The sequence below is a fragment of the Diceros bicornis genome, chromosome 5 (genome assembly GCF_020826845.1).
Source record: "Diceros bicornis minor isolate mBicDic1 chromosome 5, mDicBic1.mat.cur, whole genome shotgun sequence".
In the NCBI taxonomy this organism is placed as follows: Eukaryota; Metazoa; Chordata; class Mammalia; order Perissodactyla; family Rhinocerotidae; genus Diceros; species Diceros bicornis.
In genome coordinates this window covers 92914892-92936052 of record NC_080744.1, presented here as the reverse complement: position 1 = coordinate 92936052, position 21161 = coordinate 92914892, and the positions used below count along the sequence as shown (strand labels likewise).

Genomic DNA, 21161 nt, shown 5'->3' with positions numbered 1-21161 from the left:
TGCCAGGTTAAGGAATTTAGGTTTTATTTTGTAAATAATAGAGAGCAATCAAAATTTGGGAAGCAAAAGAGAATCTGACAAGATTGAAACAGTGTTTGAGGAAACTGAATCTGGCATCAATGTGCAGATTAAAGTAGAAAAGGAGTAAGGTTAAAGAGCACAGGCCAGGAGGTTATTCCGGGCTATTTTAGTGTAAGGCAAAGGCCTGCATTAGGGTGGTAACTCTGGAAGTGGAAAGGATGAAATGGAGTCACATTAGACAGAAAGGATTTAGCAAGTAGCTATGGGAGTATTATGGGAAGGGAAAAATGCAGACTGGTGGAAAGAAAACCTGCTCCTCCTCCTGTACTTCCTCCTAATTTTCCCATCTCCGTAAATTATACCATCATCCACTCAGCAGCTCAAACTAGAAACATGGGCAACATTCTTAACTTCACTTTCATCCTCCACACCCACTACCAAGTCCTATCAATGTTACCCTCCAAACATAACTCAAATCTGTCTACTTCTGACCAAGATCCACTACTGCCACTCTACTCCAAAGCCACCATCACCTCTCACCTGAACTACAATAGCTTCCTAACTTGTCCCTCACACAGCAACTAAAGTAATCTTTTTGAAAAACAAACCAGATTATTTGACTCCATCTCCATCTCCACTCTCATTTTAAAACTCTTCAGTGGCTTTTCATTGCTCTCATATCAGTCCAAAATCCTTAAGTCATAATAAACAAGTCCTGCAGGGTCTGGCCCATGCCTAACTCCCTTCCTCGCTCTATACTCCAGCCACACTGAACTGCTTTCAGTCCTTCAAACCACCGAGTTCCTCCTGTCACAGGCCCTTACACATGATTTTCTGTCTGGAACTTACACAAACACACTTCCTTTCACCTCCTGCCCCCTAATCTTTCATTGTTAATTCCTACAAATCCTTCAGATCCCAGCTCAATCCACACTTCCTCAGAAGCTCAGTCTAGTTTCAATGCTCCTCTATTACACTCTTGCAAGGCAAGAATTCTCTCTCTTACCATCACACTTTCAACATTACACCTGTCATTACTAAATTAAGGACTCCATCTCCCACTAGACTAGAAACTGCACGAGGGCAGGGGGCCATATCTAGTTTTGTTTGTCACTGAACCTCCAGTACTTAGCACAGTACCTAGCCCAGAACAGGTGCCCAATAAGTATTTCTGGAACAAATGAATTACTGAAGCCCTACAATGGGCAAGACTCTGGGCCCAGCACTTTACATTCATTAATTTGACCCTCACACCAACCCTATGAGGTAGGTGTTATTATCCCCGGTTTAGAGGAAGATCTTTTGGGATTCAGAAACAGTAATGAAATTCCTCAGCTTAGAATGCTAGTAAGACGCAGAAGCAGAACTGAAGCCCAAGTCTGTCCAGCTGCAGACCCCAAGATCCCATGCTTTTAACTACTGCCGCCAGTTAGGGCCCGAGTGGCAAAGAGGATACACAAAAGGCATCCCGACCGAAAGAGCCGAACAGGCAAGAGAGGAATATGCCGAACTCAGTCTACTTCAGCAGGTACATTTGCTAAATCCGACCTAAAACCAGAGGTGCGTGGCAGACAGGCGGCCGTTAAGTCCCCGTGCGCACAGAAGAGTCCTCGTCCCGAGGCCCTCGGATCAGGGAGGCACCACTGGAGTGAAACGCCGCGGCTTTGCGCCAGGCTCCGCAGAGGGAACCTAGAAAACGAGGCGGCTGGCGATGTGGGCTGGGACCGCGCCACACAGGCGAGCGGGATTCCGAGACATTGCTCAGACGCAGGAGCCGAGCCCTGACGGCGCGGGAAGAGGCTAACAGAGCGCCGGGGGTGCGGCCCGCCGCCGGAGGAGGGAACGCGGCGCACAGGTACCCTTCCAGGCCGCAGAAAACACCAGAACGCCACCCCGGAACGGCAGCCCTCCTGTCCTCACAGACCTGGTCCCTCCCCGCGGCTGAGTCCCACCGCCCGGGCAAGGCGCGAAGCCCCTGGGCACAGTCTCCTCGCCCTCTTTGCCGCCGCAAACTTCCAAAAATCCCGCGCAACCGCACGCCAACGCACTTCCGTCCCTCGCAAGAGCAGGTCCCGCCCCCGCGGCTCACTTCCGCCACCCGGAGCACGCGGGTGGGGTGTACCATTAAGGCAGATGAGGTGGGGGGAACCGTCAGGAGTCGTCGGACGTTCCCACTCACAGGCGGGGGAGGCGCGGCCTGGGAACTCGAATTCCAGACCGCAGAGTGAGCATGCGCAGCGTGGCCTGGGCGTAGCCGGCGCAGTGTTGACCGGTAAAGACTTTCTGTTGTACTATTGCGGAGTCAGTGCGAGAGGACGAATTAAGTGGTCCTGCAGGTCTTTGTACTGGAAGCGCCTGGAAGGCACAGGAAGGTGTCCTACTCCTTGTGCCAGCCGAGGTGCCATTAACCCCTCAGATGTAAGCCCCATGTGGCCAGGGCTTTTTGTTATTCCCAGTGTGAAACCCCAGCATTTAGCGCATAGCCTGGCAAAGCAATAAATATTTGTTAAATAAACAACTGATGGTAGAGCAAAGAGCAATGGAGGGGAGGGCCGAGAGTCTATTTTAGGAGCAGCTGTTGAAGGAGTAGCTTGTGCAAAGGGCCTAAGAGCAACAAGTGAGCGGGATACTGGCTGGTTCGGGAGGTCAAGGCACTTGGCGTGGGGGTGGGAAAGCAGGGGCTTGGAAGTCCTTTTCACACCAGGGGCAGTGGGGAACAGCTTATGTGGAAGGACATGTTTGTATTCACCTAGTAGGACTGTGTCTCTGGCAGGTGAGCACCGCAGAGATTGTTCAAAAGAGATGATGGGGGTAGGGAGAACTGAAGGCAAGACCCCTTAGGAGGCTATAATTTGTCCTGGAGATACATGGTGGTGGCCCAAATGGTGGCAATGGGGACAGGCAGAAAGGAGTGGACCTCAAGTGAAAGACATTAGGAAGTCAAGTGCACCGGGCTTGGGAGACGTGGGAGGAGGTGAGGAATATTCAGGCTTGAGCAACAGGGGTGGGAGTGGGTTGACACTGACAATTGACTGGCAGGGAGCACACGTCCAAGCTGCTACAAATTTGTGTGTCTGTGTAGCTCACACAGGCTCATTCACCTCTGTGAGCCTCCATTTCTGCATCCCAGGTGCACTCCTGAATTGCCTGTGTGTCTACCTACTGGCATGGACAATTCAGGGGTCTTGTCTCCCCTTGTTGCGTGAATGTATCATCTGTGTTTTCCATTAGCACTAATGGGTGTTACATATGCAAAGGAAGAGAACAGACTCAGATTCATAACAGGGTTTTCCACTCCAGTGTAAGCTTCCTTACTAAGCAGCAAATCTTATCCATCTGCTTTAACCAACTAGACTCCGTAGACTGGGCAGCTAGTGATACACTGATTGTAGAAAATACTGCCAGTTAAAAACAGGTTTACAATAGTAGAACTAAATGTTCTTCAGACCTTGTCAATAGTTCATGTTTGTGTAATAACATTATAGCTACTAATATTTGCAGGAGTCCAGAGAAGAACTACAAATGGAGGCCCCCTATCATTCCCAACTCAAGTCCTGCAGTGTGAAGGGCTTCGTATGCCTGTACGTGGACACCTAGCCCAGAGCCACACCATGCCTCTCCCCTAAAGCTGCCCTTCACTACCCTTTCGGCATAGGGCTATGCACACTAACAGGTCCCCTCTGAGGAGGGTGGACCTAGTAAGGGGCTTCTATAGACCAAGGAAGCAAGCTTGGGAATCTTTGGGAAGATACCCAGAGCATGCTCTAAAGGAGGGTGTTTGGGCTTCGGTGGATACACCCTCTAGGTTCCTTGGACTCCTCATCATCTAGGAAGGGGGCCAATAAGGCACCCACTCAGCCCAGGAGCTTCAGTTGCCTGGGTTTAAGGGCACCTTGCTTGAGAGAATAATCAAGGTGGCATGTCTAAAGAGCCTAGCACTTAGAAGCACTTAATAGTGTTAGTTCCCTCCAGCAATTCCACTTCTGGGTATATATACAAAAGAATTGAAAGCAGGAACTCAAACAGATATTTCTACACCTATATTCATAGCAGTATTATTCACAGTAGCCAAAAGGTAGAAATAACCCAAGTGTCTGTGGACATGAATGGATAAACAGAATGTGGTATATGCATACAATGGAATACTGTTCAGCCTTAAAAAGAAAGGAAATCCTAGGGCCGGCCCAGTGGCTTAGCGGTTAAGTGCACTCGCTCCGCTACTGGTGGCCCTGGTACGGATCCCGGGTGCGCACGGACGCACTGCTTCTCCGGCCATGCTGAGGCCGCGTCCCACAGCTGGTCTTCCTCAGCAAAAAGAGGAGGATTAGCATGGATGTTAGCTCAGGGCTGATCTTCCTCACAAATAAATAAATAAACAAATAAATAAAAAATAAAGGAGATCCTGACACATGCTACAACATGGATGAACCCAAAGGACATTAAGCTAAGTGAAATAAACCGGTCACAAAAAGACAAACTGCATGATTCCACTCAAATGAGGTATCTAAAGTAGTCAAATTCATACAAACAGAAAGTAGAATGTTGGTTACCAAGAGGCTGGCTGGAGGGGAAAATGGGGAGTTGTTTAATAGGTATAGAGTTTCAGTTTTGCAAGATAAAAAAGTTCTGTTTTACAACAGTGTGAATGTACCTAACACTATTGAAGTGTACACTTAAAAATGGTTAAGATAATAATAATTTTAAAAAAGACAATACTCCCTGGGCAGCTCACAGGATTGTTAAGGAAAACCAATTGACTCCACCGTGAAGAAATTCCAGTTTGATAGGGTTTGAGGTAGAGGTTTAACAGCTCACTATTTGTATCCCAGTGTCTAGAAAAGTGGCACACAGTGGGGTACTCCATAAATGTTTCTCAATGAGGACCTTACTATCACTTACCCCTCTCCGACCTTAATCTTTAACCTGTGGCTTTCTACAGCTTCCCTCCTATAAACATGACCATAACAAAATACCATAGACTGGGTGGCTTAAACAACAGACACTTATTTTCTCTGAGTTCCAGAGGCTAGAAGTATGAGATCAGGGGGCCACAATGGTCAGGTTCTGGTGAGAACCGTCTTCCTGGCTTGCAGATGGTGCCTTCTCGTTGAGTGCTCATGAGGCCTTTCTCCATGTGTTCATGTGGAGAGAGAGAGCTCTGATGTCTCTTCCTCTTCTTATAAGGGTACTAATCACGAGGGCCCTGCCCTCATGACCTCATCTAAAGTTAATTACCTCCCAAAGGCCCCACCTCCTAATACCATCACATTGGGGGTTATGGCTTCAACATATGAATTTGGGTGGGACACAAACATTCAGTCCACAGCAAACACATCTTTTTCTTTGGTGGTGGAGAGTTAAAGCCAAGTTCCCATCTGAGAACACCTATTTGTTTTTCTTCATATTGTTAAACCTACTGAATTCTACAATACTCTTTGAACAGGCATACTGAGTGATTTTTTTTGTTCTACTCATTGCTTTAACCTCCCACTCCCCCACTGCCACAGGGCAGATCCTTCTTTGTGGAATGAGCATGCCTCCTGGAGGAAGTGGAGCTTTTTAGAGCAGGAGGTGGCTGCCAGCCTTGCAGGTCAGCCCCCGCTAGTCAGGACACTTGCACTTACCACTGTGTGATTTTAACGAAGGTGCAGAATGTCCCTCGACCTGCATTTTCCCATTTCTCAAAGGAGGGGTTGAGACCCAGGCATTCCTTAGGGTCCTCCTTAGCCCGGGAGAATTATTACTAGGCAAAGAGGGAATTGCAGTGACCAGACTCTGGCTGCTTCCAGGAAAGTGAGGGAATGTTGCCTTCCCCAGGAGCCAGGGGGCAGGTATGACTTCCCTGGGCAGTCACACCTGTTTCCATCTTGTTTCTGGAGGAGAGGGCAACCTTGTGTGTTGAATGATGAGAGGGCTTTTAGTGACCTGGACTCCACTCCTTGCAACTGTGTGGCTTCGGGCAGGTCCCCTCACCTCTCTGACTCTCAGTTCCCTATTCTGTAAAAAGGGGGAATATGCTCTCTACCTCACATCTGGAAGGACTGGATGAGATAATGCGGGTAAGGCACCTGCCCCAGTAAAGAATGGGGGCACAGCAAATGTGAGCCCCCTCCCTGCTTGCCTCCAGCCTGGCAGAGAGAGCTAGGAAGCCCATGATTTTCTGCCGATGTGGCCGGCACAGGTGTCCGGGCCAATGAGGGCAGCGTCTCCCCTTACACAGTGGCACTATTGTTCCAGGCGGAGGAGCTGGACATGAACGTGACTCTTGGGAGGGGGGAAGGGCAGTGCAGAGGCGAGAGAAGGGCTGTGAGCAGAAAATAATGCCGCAGAAAGCTCTGCTCCCTGAAAAGGGCCTCGTGGCCTGCTCGCATCCTGAAAAGCTCTGTGCAGCCCACTCCCATCAGGGCTGTGCCATTAACTCAAAAGTGTTCTTGGTGCACAGGAATGTTCTTCATGATGGAATCCATCACCTGGCTTTGACAGAGCCTCTTCTGGGGCCTCCATGGTTCCTTCCCGTGGGGCAGCCTAAGCTCTCGCCCCCATTATCTCCCATGGGCCTCACACCCTGTGAAGTACTAGGAGAAAAATCCAAAATCCCATCTATATTAGTTTGCTCAAGTTGCCGTAACAAAGTACTACAGACTGAGTGGCTTAAACAACAGAAATTTGTTTTCTCACAATCCTGGAGGCTAGAAGTCCAAGATCAAGGTGTCGGCAGAGCTGGTATCTTTTGACACGTCTCTCTTTGGCTTGGCCTGTATCTTCACATCGTCTTCCCTCTGTAACTGTCTGTGTCCAAATTTCCTCTTCTTATAGGGACACCAGTCATATTGGATTAGGGCCACCTTGATGGCCTTATTTTACCTTAATTACCTCTTTAAAGACCCTATCTCCAAATACAGTCACATTCTGAAGTACTGGGAGATAGGACTTGAATATATGAATTTGAGGAGGACACAGTTAAGCCCATAACATCATTTTACAGGTGTAGCAACTGAGGCCTGAGAGGGTCAACAGTTTTTTTTTTTTTTTTTTTTTTCCTGGCAGGGACTTAAGCCCTCTGGGTTTATTAATTCAAAGTTCACAGTTCCATGCTGGGCAGGCCACCCTGGGCTCCTCTCCACTCCCTAGGGTGGGGGCTGCAGGGCTGGCTGGTAAGTGCTATTCTCCCCACCCCATAGGGTTCCCTGATCGCGTGGAGCTGGCCCCCCTGCCCCTCTGGCAGCCTGTGGGCTAGAACCTCACGCTGAGCTGCCAGGTGGCTGGCGGGGTGCCCCGTGCTGACCTCACGGTGGTGCTGCTCCGCGGGGAGGAGGAGCTGAGCCGGCAGCCAGCTGTAGGGGAGGCCATCCAGGTCAACGCCACCGTGCTGGCCCGCAGAGAGGACCATGGCTTGTAGTAAGCAGGGCCAGGACTAGAATCAGGGCAGGAGACCCTCCCTCTCTGTCCTCCTTTCTCTGCTGCCTCCACCCCTAAGTGGGCCACCACTGCCTTGCCCCAAAGAAGAAGAAGATGGTGGGCAAGGGCAGTCCTTGATCTACTTCCCCACCAATCCTCAGGGCTGATGGGAAGTGAGAGGCCAGGTAACATACTGTGCTGGGCACAGGCAGGAGGGGGAGAGGGCCAGAAGCTCTCTAGGGCAGTGTTTTTCAAACTTTTATGTGCACAGGAATCACTTGAGTTCCTTGTTAAAAATGCAGATTCTCATTTAGCCTGTCCATGGAAGGGCCTAAGACTCTGCATTTCTAACAAGCTCCCAGAAGATGCTGATGCTCTTAGTCTGCGGGCCACACTTCGAGGAGTGGCAAGGTTTAGACCAGCACTGTCCATTAGAAATATAATGAGAGCTGTTAAATTAAAACTAGAAAATTTTTAATTTTCTAATAACTATGTCAAAAAAAGTAAAAAGAAACAAGTGAAATTAACTCTAATATATTTTGAACCCAATATATCCAAAACATTATCATTTCAGAACATCAAGCCTTATAAAAATGATTAATGAGAAATCTTACACTCTTTTCTTTGTACTAAGTTTTCAAAATCCAGTAGGTGTTTTATATACACAGCACATCTCACTTTGGACTTGACATTTTTATCAGAAATATTTGGTTACAAAATCTATTTTGTAATTTTGTTGAATTTTGTTGAATTCTATCTATTCAGTCTATTTTGTTGAAAAAGTAAAATCACACACTAACTTGTTCCCAACATACTTAAAAGTTTTCCAATAACTGAATCCAGTATCAGTTTTTAAATCTGAATTTAAGTTAATTAAAATTTACATTTCAGTTCTTTGGTCACATTAGCCCATTTCAGGTGCTAAAAAGCTACATATGGCAAGTGGCTTCTGTATTGGACAGCATAGGACTAGACTTCCAGGGAGCAAAATGATGGAAATGAAGGGTTCCCCAGCTCCAGAGAGGACTTGGGAGGGAAACAGCCCAAGAGCCAGCAGCAACCAGAGCAGGAGTTCAGGGAAGGGGCTGTTGGAAGCAAAGGGCTTGAAGTTACCCTACTGCACCCCAACATCCGAGCCCCAGGCATCGCAGACTGCTCTGGAGGAAGGGGTCTGGAGAGGCGGGGGGTCAGGTGCTGGTCCCAGGGCACTGCCCTCTAGGGACACTCTCACAAGGCCCAGGGTCTCTGGAGAGAGCACAGGAGGGTGAAGAGATCCCAGACCTATCCCCAAGTAGGAATGGGTTAAAAAACAAGAACTATTTCTGGGGAAAACCAAAAAGCATTTCTGGGGACAGATTCTGGAGAATGTCCTGAGCACAGGAGCTTGACCCTTCCCCGGACACCTCCAGGAGGCAAAACCAGGACTGAGGGTGACATTATAGAAGACTGCCTGGGGCTCAGACCAAGGATTAGTTTTAAAACGAGGAGGATTGTCCAGTAGTGGAAACGGGGAGCTCCCTGCCCTTGGAATCCTGGAGAGAGAATATTCTAAATAATCACCCCCGCCCCCCAGTGGAATACCAGAGCGGAGACTGGGAAGCCACCTGTTGATGGGCTGCAGAGGGGTTTCTTGCTGTACAGAGAGTTGGATCATATGAGTCTGCTCCACCCAGATCCTACTGATTCTGTATTTGGAGTAACTGCCAGCATTTACTGCGCATTTACATTTACTGAGGGTCAGGCACTGAGCGAAGCCCTTGACTGCCGTTTCATCCTCACTAAAGCCATGAGCCTGTCCTCTATTATCCCCACTTCTCAGAGGAGGAAACTGAGTCACTGAGGAGTGAAGTCACTTCTCATAGCTAGAAGGTGCTTGAGCTACGATTTCAAAGTGGGCATCTGGTTCCAGAGGAGGCTCCTATCACTGCACCATACTGCCTAGAAGGCAGGTCGGCCTGTCTTGTCCTCTCCCCACTCAGCTTAACCAGCTACATTTCCCAACTGGCTCCACTCACTGTGGAGCTGACAACTACCACGCCAGGCCCTGCTGGGCGGAGGGAGATGGTAATAGGCCTGGATCATCACAGCTACCATTGCATCCCCATTCACATTGAAAATGTCCCTCTACCTCTTGCACGTCTTACTTGCAAGTGTAAGGTGTGCTTTCTCAGACCCCGTGCGATGAGAGGGAGGGCAGGGAGGAGGGGATGGGGCTGGCCCAGATCCCACTCCCACAGCCTGGCTTCCACATGGCTGAGCAGGAACTTGGGAGCAGACGCACACAAAGGAGGGCTTTGAGGTGGCTCCAGCCAGGCCCAGGCCAATCCCCTCTCCCCTCCGGTGCTTCGCTTGCCCCAATCTGGGCCTCCCTGTGAGCCTGATTTAACGGGAAACTGTGGGCCATGAGAAGTTCCTTGTGACACACTAATCCCAGCCTGCTGACTGGACCGCGCCCCCAGCAGAGGCAACCTCCTGGCTCTCGCTCCCCAAGGACGCAGGCTCCAGGTGGCCCAAGGAGGAGCTGCCAACTGAGCAGGTAAGTCAGTAGCAGGGGCCTGACTGGGCCAGGGAGCCCAGGACTGGGGTGAGGAGGCCAGGGGTGGTGAGACCACATCCCAGGCTGCCTGTAAAACAAACCAACTGGCCATTCTCCAGGTTGAGCCAGACCAACCTCATGGCAGATTTAGCAAATAAAAATACAGGACACCCAGTTAAATATGAATTTCAGATGAACCAACAAATACTTTTTTAGTATAAGTATATCCCAATAATTGCAGGGGACATACTTATACTTCTAAAGTGTTTGTTGTTCCTCTGAAATTCACATGTAATTGGGCATTTTGTATTTTATCTGGTAACACTACCTGGCAGGGAACAGCTTCGATGTGGAGTGAGGGGTGGGTATTTTTTCATTGTATACAGCTCAGAAATCAGTATTTTAAAAAAATCAGGGGCCAGTCCTGTGGCATGGTGGTTAAGTTTGGCACGCTCCACTCTAGTGGCCCAGGTTTGCGGGTTTGGATCCCTGGGCGTGGACATACACCACTCATCAACCATGTTGTAGGGCGACCCTCATACAAAATAGAGGAAGATTGGACAGATGTTAGCTCAGGGCTAATCTTCCTCAGCAAAAAAAAAAAACAAAAAACAAAACAAAGTTAATAGATTGGGCATATTTAAAAAGGAGTTGCTGTAGTGACTTTACCCCTCCATTTCTAAGATCTAGATCTTGTCCTGATGATCTGCTTAACTGGAGAGGGGGGTCCAGCCACTACCTCCCCTGTCTGAGCTCCTCAGGGCAGTTCTATCAGCTTCTCCATTCCTGTCCCAGCAAAACCCAAATGAGAGTGCAGCGGCATGTGAGTCAGTCTGTCTCTGTCTGCATAGTTGGAAGTCTACCTGCCAGAGAGATGGCTTAGATTTGGTTCCTGTTGGTGGATTACAGCCCCTAGAACTTCCCTGCCCTGGCTGGGGCTGTGGAATGGGAGAGACAGGAAATAGGAATCCTCAGATATTCCCTGGGATCCTCCAAGTTTCTCTGTGCAAGTTGGGGTAGTGATCAGTATAATGCTAAGAAAGGGAAGGGAAACTATGTTTTAGAGCAAAACACTGTGCTATGTACCTTACAGAAATTATATGATCTTCATTACAACTCTATTTGGTGGGTATGATTATTATTCCCAATTTGCAGATGAGGAAACTGAGGCTCAGAAAGCTTAAATAACTTGCCTAAGGTCACACAGGTGGTAAATGACAAAGTCTGATTCAAACCCAGGTCTCTCTGACCCTAAAGGGTTTTCCAGGACACCAGCTCTCCTCGGGAGTTTGCCTGGAGATGTCTTGGTTCTAGGTGTCAAAGCAGTCTTGGTGTCAGGCAGACATAGGTTCAAATCCCAACTCTGCCACTTACCAACAGTGAAGAGGTGACAGAACTGACCACTGGGAACCTGGTCAGAGGCAGGAGCAGGGTGGGGATGGGGGTCCTTGAAGGCACTGGGGATGTTTAGATGGGAGAGGAGGGCCGGCCCCATGGCTTAGCAGTTAAGTGAGCGCGCTCCGCTGCTGGCGACCCAGGTTTGGATCCCGGGCGCGCACCGACGCACTGCTTCTCCGGCCATGCTGAGGCCGCGTCCCACATACAGCAACTAGAAGGACGTGCAACTATGACATACAACTATCTACTGGGGCTTTGGGGGAAATAAATAAATAAATTAAATTAAAAAAAAAAAAAAAGATGGGAGAGGAGAAAATCTGGAAACAGAAGAGCTGTCTTCCAAAATACTCAGTGGTGAGCAGGTTGTCATGTGGGCAATCGATGAGATTCATTCTGGTGGCCAAGCAGTGCTTCTGCCTACAGTATTTAATTAAATCTTCATCATAGCCCTCCCATCTCCCTTTTACAGGGGACGACAAAGACTCAGAACCCAGGTCTGACTTTTGCCACAACAGGCTGCCTCTCGGTGCCGACCGAAAGTCACAGCTTGGGCTTGAGTCCTGATCCCTGGCTATTTCTGGCTGTGTGACCTTGTTCAATTCACTTATTGTCCCGGGCCTGTTTCCTCCTGTGTAAAATGGGAATAACACACCAGCCCTGGCTCTGAGATAATGGATTTGAAAATACTTAGTGCATCACAAAGCACAGAACACACACCCACTATTATGTTTATGTAACGAGTCATCACCCCTCTTGAGAACAAATGCACTGGGAATGGGGCCATCCACTAGGCTGGGAAGCTTCTGAGGGCCCCCTTTGGGCTGGAGAAGGAGGGCCACAGACGGAGAGGGGATTGCTTTATCCTGCAATGACCAAGTAACAGATTGGAGGCCAAAATTAGTTTTTTCCTGGCTGGCCAACTCATCTTAAGAATTGAGGTTTGAGGTATTTTTGTGTGTATTCCTTCTCAAAGGCATGTTTCCCAAAGTGGAGTCCAAGAATGACCTTTAGAGCCACCTAGGGTGCTGCTTTAAAGTGCAGATTCCTGGGCCCCAGTTCAGACGTCCTGAGTCAGAATCACAGGGTGCAGGGGCCAGGCGTCTGCATTTCTAACAAATGCCCTAGGTGATTCTGATGCACTAGAAGGTTTGAGGTCCATTGTTCTGAGACAATAACAGAACAGTTCCTCCAGACCACTGTGGCCCTGACTTCCTCTCCTAGGGAGGAGGGTGCCTGGAGACACCAGGAGGAGGAAGCAGGGCTCGTCTTTTTCTGAGGACTCTGAGTCTTCCAGAGGCAGCATGTCAGAGGGGGTGAGTACCCCTCTGCCCTGGGGCTCCCCTCCATCCATCTGCCCTCCTTCCCTCTCTCCCTCTCTGTTTCTCCATTGTCTGGTCTGCCCAGGGATGTGGGTACTCACTCCTACAGTCTCTCTGTGGCTCCTGATCCCACCCAAAGGGAAGAGGCTTAACAGTGACCTTGGGCAAAAGCACTAGTTTAGAGTCTGAGCAGGCCCTTTTGACTGGCTCACTTGGGCTGATGGGGGCCTGTTCCTGCTTTTTCCTGACTCCTCTCTGCCTAGGCGGGCACGTTCCGCATGGTCCCTGAGGAGGAACAGGAGCTCCGTGCCCAGCTGGAGCGGCTTACAACCAAGGACCATGGGCCTGTCTTTGGCCGGTGCAGTGAGCTACCCCGCCATACCTTGCAGAAGGTGAGGAGGCCCAGGGTGCTGGGAGGGGCAGGCTAGGGAGGCAACAAGGGGGGCATGTTGATAGCATCCTCTCTCCTGTAGAAAGAGTCCCACCCCAGCTCTCCAGGTCATCCTGGACCTAATGGACTGGCCTGTTCTAGGGGCCATCTTGGAGGTCAAGGCCATAGCAGCAACTGGGCTGACCAGACATCCAAGCCAGCCTAAATCCAAGACTACAGCACCAACAGGGTTCCCTGAAACTAGTGCCAGGACCTAGGGCCTCTGGACCAGGGATCATCCTAGACTCGTATGTGAGGAACATTGGTTTGCAAGTGGCCCTGGGGAACGGGGATCCAACTGCCCCCACTAGATAGGCAAGAGGCCTGAGTTCTAGAATCAGGCCTACTTCCAACTTGCTGTGTGAACTTGAGCAAATTGCTTTCCCTCTCTGGGTCTTGCATTTTGTACCTATGAAAGAAGGTTGTTGGACCAGCTCAGAGATTATCAGACTGTGCTCTGTGGAGGTTGGCAGAGCTGTCTTGGGGCTGAGCCGAGCCTGGGGTCCTGGCTTCCGTCTTTGCTTCCCTGGGAAGCAAAGGGAAAGGTGCTCTGGGTTCCCTCAGACCTGACCACCCCATGCCTTCCCCCCGCATGCTGTGCAAGGAGAGAGCTACCTGAGGCATGCTGGGGACTTCTCCAGGCCCAGCCAAGGGGAGGAATGTGAGGCTCTGGGGCAGGGGGCAAGCTGCCATCTGCTGGGTATCTTTGTTTTTGAAAAGATTGGAATTAAGCCTAGGAAGCAGCAGAGTGAAATGATTAAAAGTCCAGCCTGAGCAGAAGTCCCAGCTCCACCCCTTTCTGTCTGGGTGACCTGAATGAATCTCTTCACCTCTATGAGCCTCAGTGCACTCATCCTGAGAAATGGGGAAGAGAATACCAACCTTATTGTGACGGGGTCTGGCAAAGACTTAAAAACATAATGTATTTAAAGGACTTAGCAGGGTGCTAAGGAAGGGCTCCAGTAAATGCAGGCTGTTACCATTAGAAACATTTAGACCTCTGTCGGTCTCCTGCAAACAAACCCAGGATGAGCAGTTTCACCTAATTTTCTCCAAATGGAGAAAGTGGCAGCCTGAGGCGCTGCCAGTGCAAATGCGGCCCCTCCGCCCTTCAGCCGGTCTGGCCCCAGTAGGAGACTCACGGAGTGTGTCCTGCTCGGCGCCCACCTGTGACTTCGCGTCTCCACCACACCCTTGTTTCAGGCCAAGGACGAGCTGAATGAGACGGAGGAGACTCGGGAGGAGGTGGTGCGAGAGCTGCAGGAGCTGGTGCAGGCGCAAGCGGCCTCTGGGCAGGAGCTGGCCCGCGCGGTGGCCGAGAGGGTGCAGGGAAGGGACAGCGCCTTCTTCCTGCGCTTCATCCGCGCACGGAAGTTCGATGTGGGGCGAGCCTATGAGCTGCTCAAGGGTGAGGCCCACGGTGGAGGGACGGCCCTGGGAAGGCTGGGGTGGCCGGGGGGTCATGAGGATGCTGTTGACCCTCACCCAAGCGCTGAGGAAACCGACCCCTCCACTTCCCTCCTGTTCCCTGCCCTGCACAAGTCCCTGTCTCTGAGCCTCCTTACCCGTATCCGTACAAAGCGTGTGTGAACTAAATAGCCTCCGAGATCCTTTTCCGCTCAGACGATGAATGAGTGAGCCTGGCGGGGACCAGATGCCTAGAGATCTGGCTCCTTGCTCCTCTCTTCCAGTTTTGGGATGTAATGAGTAGAACTGAGTCACCCAAATTGGGTGCCCAAGGAGAGGAGGATTTTCCCCACCAACTACCACCCCCACACACCCCTCAGAGCCCAGGCTCTGGCTCGGGAGTGCTGCAGGGAAAGTGGGTACCCGCCTGACTCCCGCAGGGACCTAAACCTATGCAGAGTGGAATTGAAGATGGTGCCAGCCCTGGGAAGGAGCCGGAGAACAGAACGGCCCTGGCCCTGCTGGCTGGCTGAAGGAAGACAGGTTTCCTAAGGAAATCCAGTGCTTGGTGCTGGTGGAGGGAGCGGGTGTCTGAGCAGGCCCTCTGAAAAAGATTCTCCTTTTCCTCCTTCTTCCTTCCTTCCCCAAATGTCAGTTCCCTGCCGTGCTGTGCCAACCACTGCTTGAGGCCAAAGAATGCAGCGGAGAACAAAGCAGACGAGAGCGGCCTGCCCTTGTGGACCTTCTATTCTAATGGTGGAAATAATAAACCAGACAAATAAAGTGGACATATATAGACTGTTCGATAGTAAGAAGGGATAACAAGAAAAATAAAGGGGGCAGATATAAAGGATTAAGGGGTTGAAGTTTTAGGTATAGTGGCCAGGAAGGTCCTGGTGTAAAGGGAATTTTTGAAGAAAAACCTGAAGGAAATGAGATAGATGTCTGGGGAAGAGCAGTCAGCAGAGGGAGCAGGGAGGACAAGTCTAGGGGGTGACAGTGTGGGGAGTGCTGCAGAGCAGCAAGGAGGTCTGGCATTCCCTTGGCAGGTGCTCCCCAAACACCTCCTCTGGGCCTGGCTCCTCCAGGTTTGGTGATGGAGACGACCACAGAGAGGCAGGGGCCTGATCAGGACAGATGAGATAGAAGTGCAGCTGGAATCAGGAAGGGCCCCTGTGTCCTGCCCACGGTTTGGATTTTATTTGGGGGTTTTCTCCCCTCCTTCACTCAGCTAACCCTGTGCCGAACTGAAAAACCTGTGCCTCTGCTCATGGGCAAGAGAAAAGAAGGAATAATTGTCCTTGGATTTAGGATTACACCTCATTTTGTACAGTTTACAAATAATGTTCATACCTAGAATCTTGTTTGATTACTGCAACAATTTGGTGAGATAGACCAATATTATCCTCCTGTTTTTTGGAGAGAAAACATGGGGCTCAGAAGGAGGGAGTATTCTGCTCAGTCACACGCAGGAGGAACCAGGCAGGAGCCCAGGTCTCTGGACTCCCACTGTGTGCCACCCCAAGATGGGCAAGCTCCCTGAGGGGGCTCCTCTGTTCTCCCTCCGCCAGGCTACGTGAACTTCCGGCTGCAGTACCCAGAGCTCTTCGACAGACTGTCCCCGGAGGCTGTGCGCTGCACCATCGAGGCTGGCTACCCTGGTGTCCTGTCCAGTCGGGACAAGTATGGCCGAGTGGTCATGCTTTTCAACATTGAGAACTGGGACTGTGAAGAAATCACCTTCGACGAGGTCAGCAAGGGCTCGCTTGGCTCCCTCCCACCCTCTGGGCTGGATTCCCTCCCCCGGGTCTTGGCCTCTCTTGGACCCTCATCCCTGGCTCCCCAGGAGGCGAGGTCTGTGGAGCGGGGTTGGGGGAGGAGGCAGCCAATGCCATCAAGCCCTTTCCAGGCAAGGGGAGAATTCCTAGGATGTGCCAGGGCTGCTGGAAAACCCAGCAGCTTTGCAGGCGTTGCCCACTGGCCAATACACGGCTGCCCCCTGGTATCCCTGCCAAGCTGGAGTGACAGCTGTGGGCTGCCATCTGGGGTCAGCCCTGCCAAATGCCGAAAGCCGAGAGCAACACAGAGAACAGGGATTAGTGGACTGTGGGCTGGGAGAGAGTCTGGAAAGCACAGGTTCCAGCCTGTTTAGCAGCCTGAGTTCTTTGCGTTTATATATACGGATTTTGCTGGTCAAGCCCTTGAGAGAGCTGCCCTAAGCGGGGGAATTAGGGTTTGTCTTGTGAGAACTTTGGCATGTGCCACCAAGCCTTAAAAAAAAATAGTAGAAATTCATTTTAGAAAATGCTGTCTAGTTGTCCTAACACCATTTATTTAAAAGTCCTTTTTCCCAATGACTTGAGATGCCATCTTTATCACATTGTATATTTTCTTGTGTACTTGTGTCTATTTCTGGACTTTCTATTCTGTGCCATCGGTTTTGGTCTATTCATGCTCCAGTACCCCAAGGTTTTAATTTTAGGGATTATCTAGAATGTTTAATGTCTGTTAGGGTTACTTATGTCCTTATTGTTCCTCTTTTTCAGGACTTTTCTAGCTATTCTTACATGTTTACCTTCCCCTATGAACTTTAGAATTAACTCGTCTGGCCCCAGGAGAAACATGAGGAATATTTTTATTGGGATAACATTAAATGTAAATAACAAACTTGAGGAGAATTAGCGTCTTTATGAATGCAGTATCCATGGCCAGTTGTACCATTCACAAGATGCGATGCCTTCCCTTTTAGGAGCCTACTTCTGAGCTGTCAGGAGTGTTTTAAAGTTTTCCTCACAAACCTTATGCACATTTCTCATGAAGTTTGTCTTAAGTATTTATTTTATTGTAGTTTCTCTAAGTGAGGCTTTGTCTGCCATTATATCTTCTAATTGGTTATTGTTTGTAATTATGAAGATTATTGTTTTTGTATGTTAATTTTATATCCTGATATTTTACTGAATTCTTTTCTTATTTATATGATTGATTCTCTTGGGTTTTCCAAGAATACTATCATAATATTGTCAATAGAGGAAATAGTTTTTCTTTTCCTTTTCTACTTCTTATGCCCCTGATTTTTTATTTTTAACTCGATTGCATTGGCTAATATTTCCAACACAGAGTTAAATAGTGGTAGAGAGAGTGAACATCCTTATCTTTTTCCTGCTCTTACAAGGAATGCCTAGAGTGTTTTCCACTGAATAAGATCCTGGCTTTACAACTGAGGCATATGTGTGTGTGTGTGTGTGTGTGTATGTGTGTGTGCATGTATATATATTCAGGAACAGACTTAAAAATATTTTTCTTATTACGTATTTCTTATTACATAAGTGATATCTACTCATTAGAAAATATTAAAAAAATCATAAACGTAAAATCATCCCCAATTCTACCACCCAGAGATTTCTACCATTGACATCCTTCCAATCTATTTTTTCTAGAAACACACACATGCACACATACACATATTTTTTCTTATAAAAATGGGATCATGCTCTATAATAATATACCATGAATGAACATTTTCCTATATCATTAGTCTTATATATTATTTTTAACTGCTCCAGAATATTCCGTGGCATGAATGTACCATAATTTCACCAGTCCCTTATTGTTGGACATTTAGGTTGTTTCCAATGTTTTTGCTATTATGACGGTACAGGGACAAACACGCAAGCATCTAACCATAGATAGGATGTTCAAGGTTATTTTCTTGGGATACATTCACAGAGGTGAAATGTCCCAACCCAAAGCCTATGACAAATTACCTCCAGGAGAGGATGTACCAGATAGCTCTCCCCTCAGGGCCTTGAACCTTAAGTATCTTTGTGGGATGGATCTTACATCCTGTTCACGTTGTGCCCAAGATCTTGCAGGCGTATTGTTTCATCCTGGAGAAGCTCCTGGAGAATGAGGAAACTCAAATTAATGGCTTCTGCATCATTGAGAACTTCAAGGGCTTTACCATGCAGCAGGCTGCCGGGCTTCGGGCTTCCGATCTCAGGAAGATGGTGGACATGCTCCAGGTGAGGTCTCAGAATTCTGTCTTGCAGGGGCCTCTGACATGTTGGGAGGTTGGGAGGCTGGGCCTGGTTTCCTGGTTTAATAGTGCTAGCAGGGACCTGAGAAGATGACTACCTAGTCATTTATCCCAAGAAAATAACCATAAAGAGCAGTGACAACCACCGACACTTGCATGGTGATCAACACTGTGTCAAGTATTCACATCCATTAATTCATTTGCTCCTTGAGAGCATTCTCTTCCTGCTTTCCTGCTTCATTTTACAAACCTGGAAACCCAGGCTGAGATTTGAGTGACTTCTCAAGGTCACAAAACTCTAAAATGGCAGAGGCCAGACTTGAGCCTACACTTTCTGATCTGGAATCCCATTCTCTGTCCACATATGTCACTCTGCCTCTCTTTGAATGTGGATTTCTCCTGAGAAAGGGATATCACTGACGCCCCTAACAACTGGCTCCTATATATACTGATGTGTCATTAGTCCTTTCTTAGGGCTCTCTTTAAATCTACTTTATGTGTATCTGGGAAAGGAGGTGGGGGTCGTGGGAGGGTGTGAAGAACAATGAGGCATCACAGAATGTCCCTGTGGTCTATAATAGTTTGCAGTCCACTCAGCAGGCAGAGTTTGAAAGAACTCAGTCACCTAAACACCAAGCAAGGCTACCTTCTCCTTTTCGTTTCTTTACTCTACCCAATTGCCAGGTTTTATGCATCAGCAGGGAGAGGGTTGGGCCATATGGCTTCCGGGGCTTCCTCCCTGCAGTTTGGAGCTGCAGTGAAGCTGGGGCTCCCCAGTTGCTGGCCCAGGGATGGAACCTTCAGTGAGCTGTCCTCTGGGGCCACTGTGTGATAAGACAAGTCTGTCCTTGTGCCATGGGGAAAGGCAGTGGGGGAGTGAGTGGGAGCCTCTGAGGCTATTGGGGGTGTGTTGTGGGGTGCTCTCTGTCACTGCAGGATTCCTTCCCAGCCCGGTTCAAAGCCATCCACTTCATCCACCAACCATGGTACTTTACCACGACCTACAACATGGTCAAGCCCTTCTTGAAGAGCAAGCTCCTCCAGAGGGTGAGTGCGTGGCCTGCACAGGGAAGGTGCTCAAATCGTTGAACGTCTGGTGAGTGAGTGAGTGAATGGGGGCTGTAGCAGGAAAGGGTTCATGAGACAAGATGGGGGAGGGTAGGGGGAGAGGGGACCCCACCTGAGCCCTCCCTAGACTCTGTGCCATGGTCGTGATCCGAGTGGATCCCACAGACAGCACAACATGGAGCACCATGGAGAAGGACAGAGATGGCATACTGTGCCTTTGTCTTCCTGTCCCTCTCCTCCCCTTCATCTCTCATCCTAGGGCACTCCCTGCTCAGCTCTGGCTCCCTGCTTCCCTACAGGTCTATGTCCACGGAGATGACCTCTCCAGCTTCTTCCAGGAGATCGACGAGGACATCCTGCCTGCTGACTTTGGGGGCACACTACCCAAGTATGATGGCAAGATTGTTGCTGAGCAGCTCTTTGGCCCCCGGGCCCAAGCTGAGAACACAGCCTTCTGAGGATGTCTCCTGCCATCTGACCTGTAGTTAGCATCCCTGGGCCTCTCCTCAGCTGTTCTGGACCCAGAAGACTGGGGAAAGGGCTACCTGGGGTGACTGTGATTCCCCTGAACCTCCCTAAGCTTGGGTGAGCTCAGGTGTCACCCTCCTCCCGAGTTGGGGGACAATAAAGCAGGGGGAATTCCCTTGAATGAGAAGAATTGGGGGCAGTTATATTCCTATTGCTTCTGAAGCTTTAGGATAGTAACTTGTGTAGGGTTGAGTTTCAAAGACTCTAATTAAGCTTCTCAATGATTTCCTTTGTAACAGTTTTGCTACTTAGGGTCTGTGAAAACAGGTGGGGAGGCTGTTTAACAGTCTCTTCCCTGGCCAAAAAAAAAAATACAATGAAAGGATAAAAGAGAGGGGGTATAAGTGCAAATGATCTGGCAAGCACAGCAATCTTGGCAGCCGGTAGACAGGGGAGGGGTTTTCCATGGAGAATTCCAGGGTGGAAGCAGCCTTGACAAGGCTCCATTTTGGGGTGGCCTTGTCCCTCAGTCAGGTGCACTCTGATGTGTGCATGTGCAGTGATGGTCAGGAGCTTGCACCTCCTTCCAGGTGGCAGTTGTGTCCCCCTCCTGTCTGTAGAGTCTCTCCATCAAAAGCTCTCTCCTCCAGACCCCTGGCCTCAAAGATGGTTTTACTTAGATTTACAGATGCTGTCTTCTTTGAGCACTCCCAGTCCTCAAGTTATGCAGTGAAAGCTCTTTGTCTTCAGTCTCAGGCACTTTACAGTCATGAACTTCTACTTTCCAGCTCTGCATATTTTGATGAATGCAAATGCTTTCCTTCTGTGGAATTGGCTTTCCTCGAGCGTTTGGTGATTTTTGAGTGTCTGCTTATTTTTGTTGGTGAGACTCCCTGTTAGAGGCTTCTGTATGCTGAGCACGCCGCTCCCTCTTGGGGAAGGGCTGGCTTCTTCTGGGCATGGGGCTCCCAGGCATTGGCAGATACTTCTCCTAAGACTCTACACTGACTTTCCCACCTGGAGGGAGACACTTCTTCCTGTTGTCTGGCTAGTGGTGGTGGGTGAGGGTCAACTGGCCTG

The 21161-nt window shown here is 49.4% G+C and overlaps 2 protein-coding genes across 4 annotated transcripts in view; one reads left to right on the top strand and one right to left on the bottom strand.

Annotated features, from left to right (window-relative positions):
* FANCI (FA complementation group I) overlaps positions 1-14294 on the bottom strand; it is a 122528-nt gene extending 108234 nt beyond the window's left edge. The window contains exon 1 of one of the 3 annotated variants that reach the window (XM_058542426.1): positions 14270-14294. The gene's annotated coding sequence lies outside the window, so the exon portion shown is untranslated. The other 2 variants (XM_058542424.1, XM_058542425.1) reach the window with 2 other exon arrangements.
* RLBP1 (retinaldehyde binding protein 1) lies at positions 9697-20650 on the top strand. Its single transcript, XM_058542430.1, has 8 exons — positions 9697-9955; positions 12575-12666; positions 12936-13064; positions 14306-14510; positions 16081-16259; positions 18373-18531; positions 19482-19592; positions 19913-20650. The coding sequence occupies exons 2-8, from the start codon at positions 12655-12657 to the stop codon at positions 20069-20071; spliced, it is 954 nt and encodes a 317-aa protein (XP_058398413.1). The 5' UTR covers positions 9697-9955; positions 12575-12654; the 3' UTR covers positions 20072-20650.
* Positions 20651-21161: the final 511 nt, after the last annotated feature.

Bases quoted from the DNA above. Each gene is read 5' to 3' on its own strand.
- RLBP1 (XM_058542430.1), top strand. The intron at 14,511-16,080 runs GTGAGGCCCACG...TCCCTCCGCCAG, and splicing joins AGCCTATGAGCTGCTCAAGG to GCTACGTGAACTTCCGGCTG. The intron at 18,532-19,481 runs GTGAGGTCTCAG...CTGTCACTGCAG, and splicing joins AGATGGTGGACATGCTCCAG to GATTCCTTCCCAGCCCGGTT.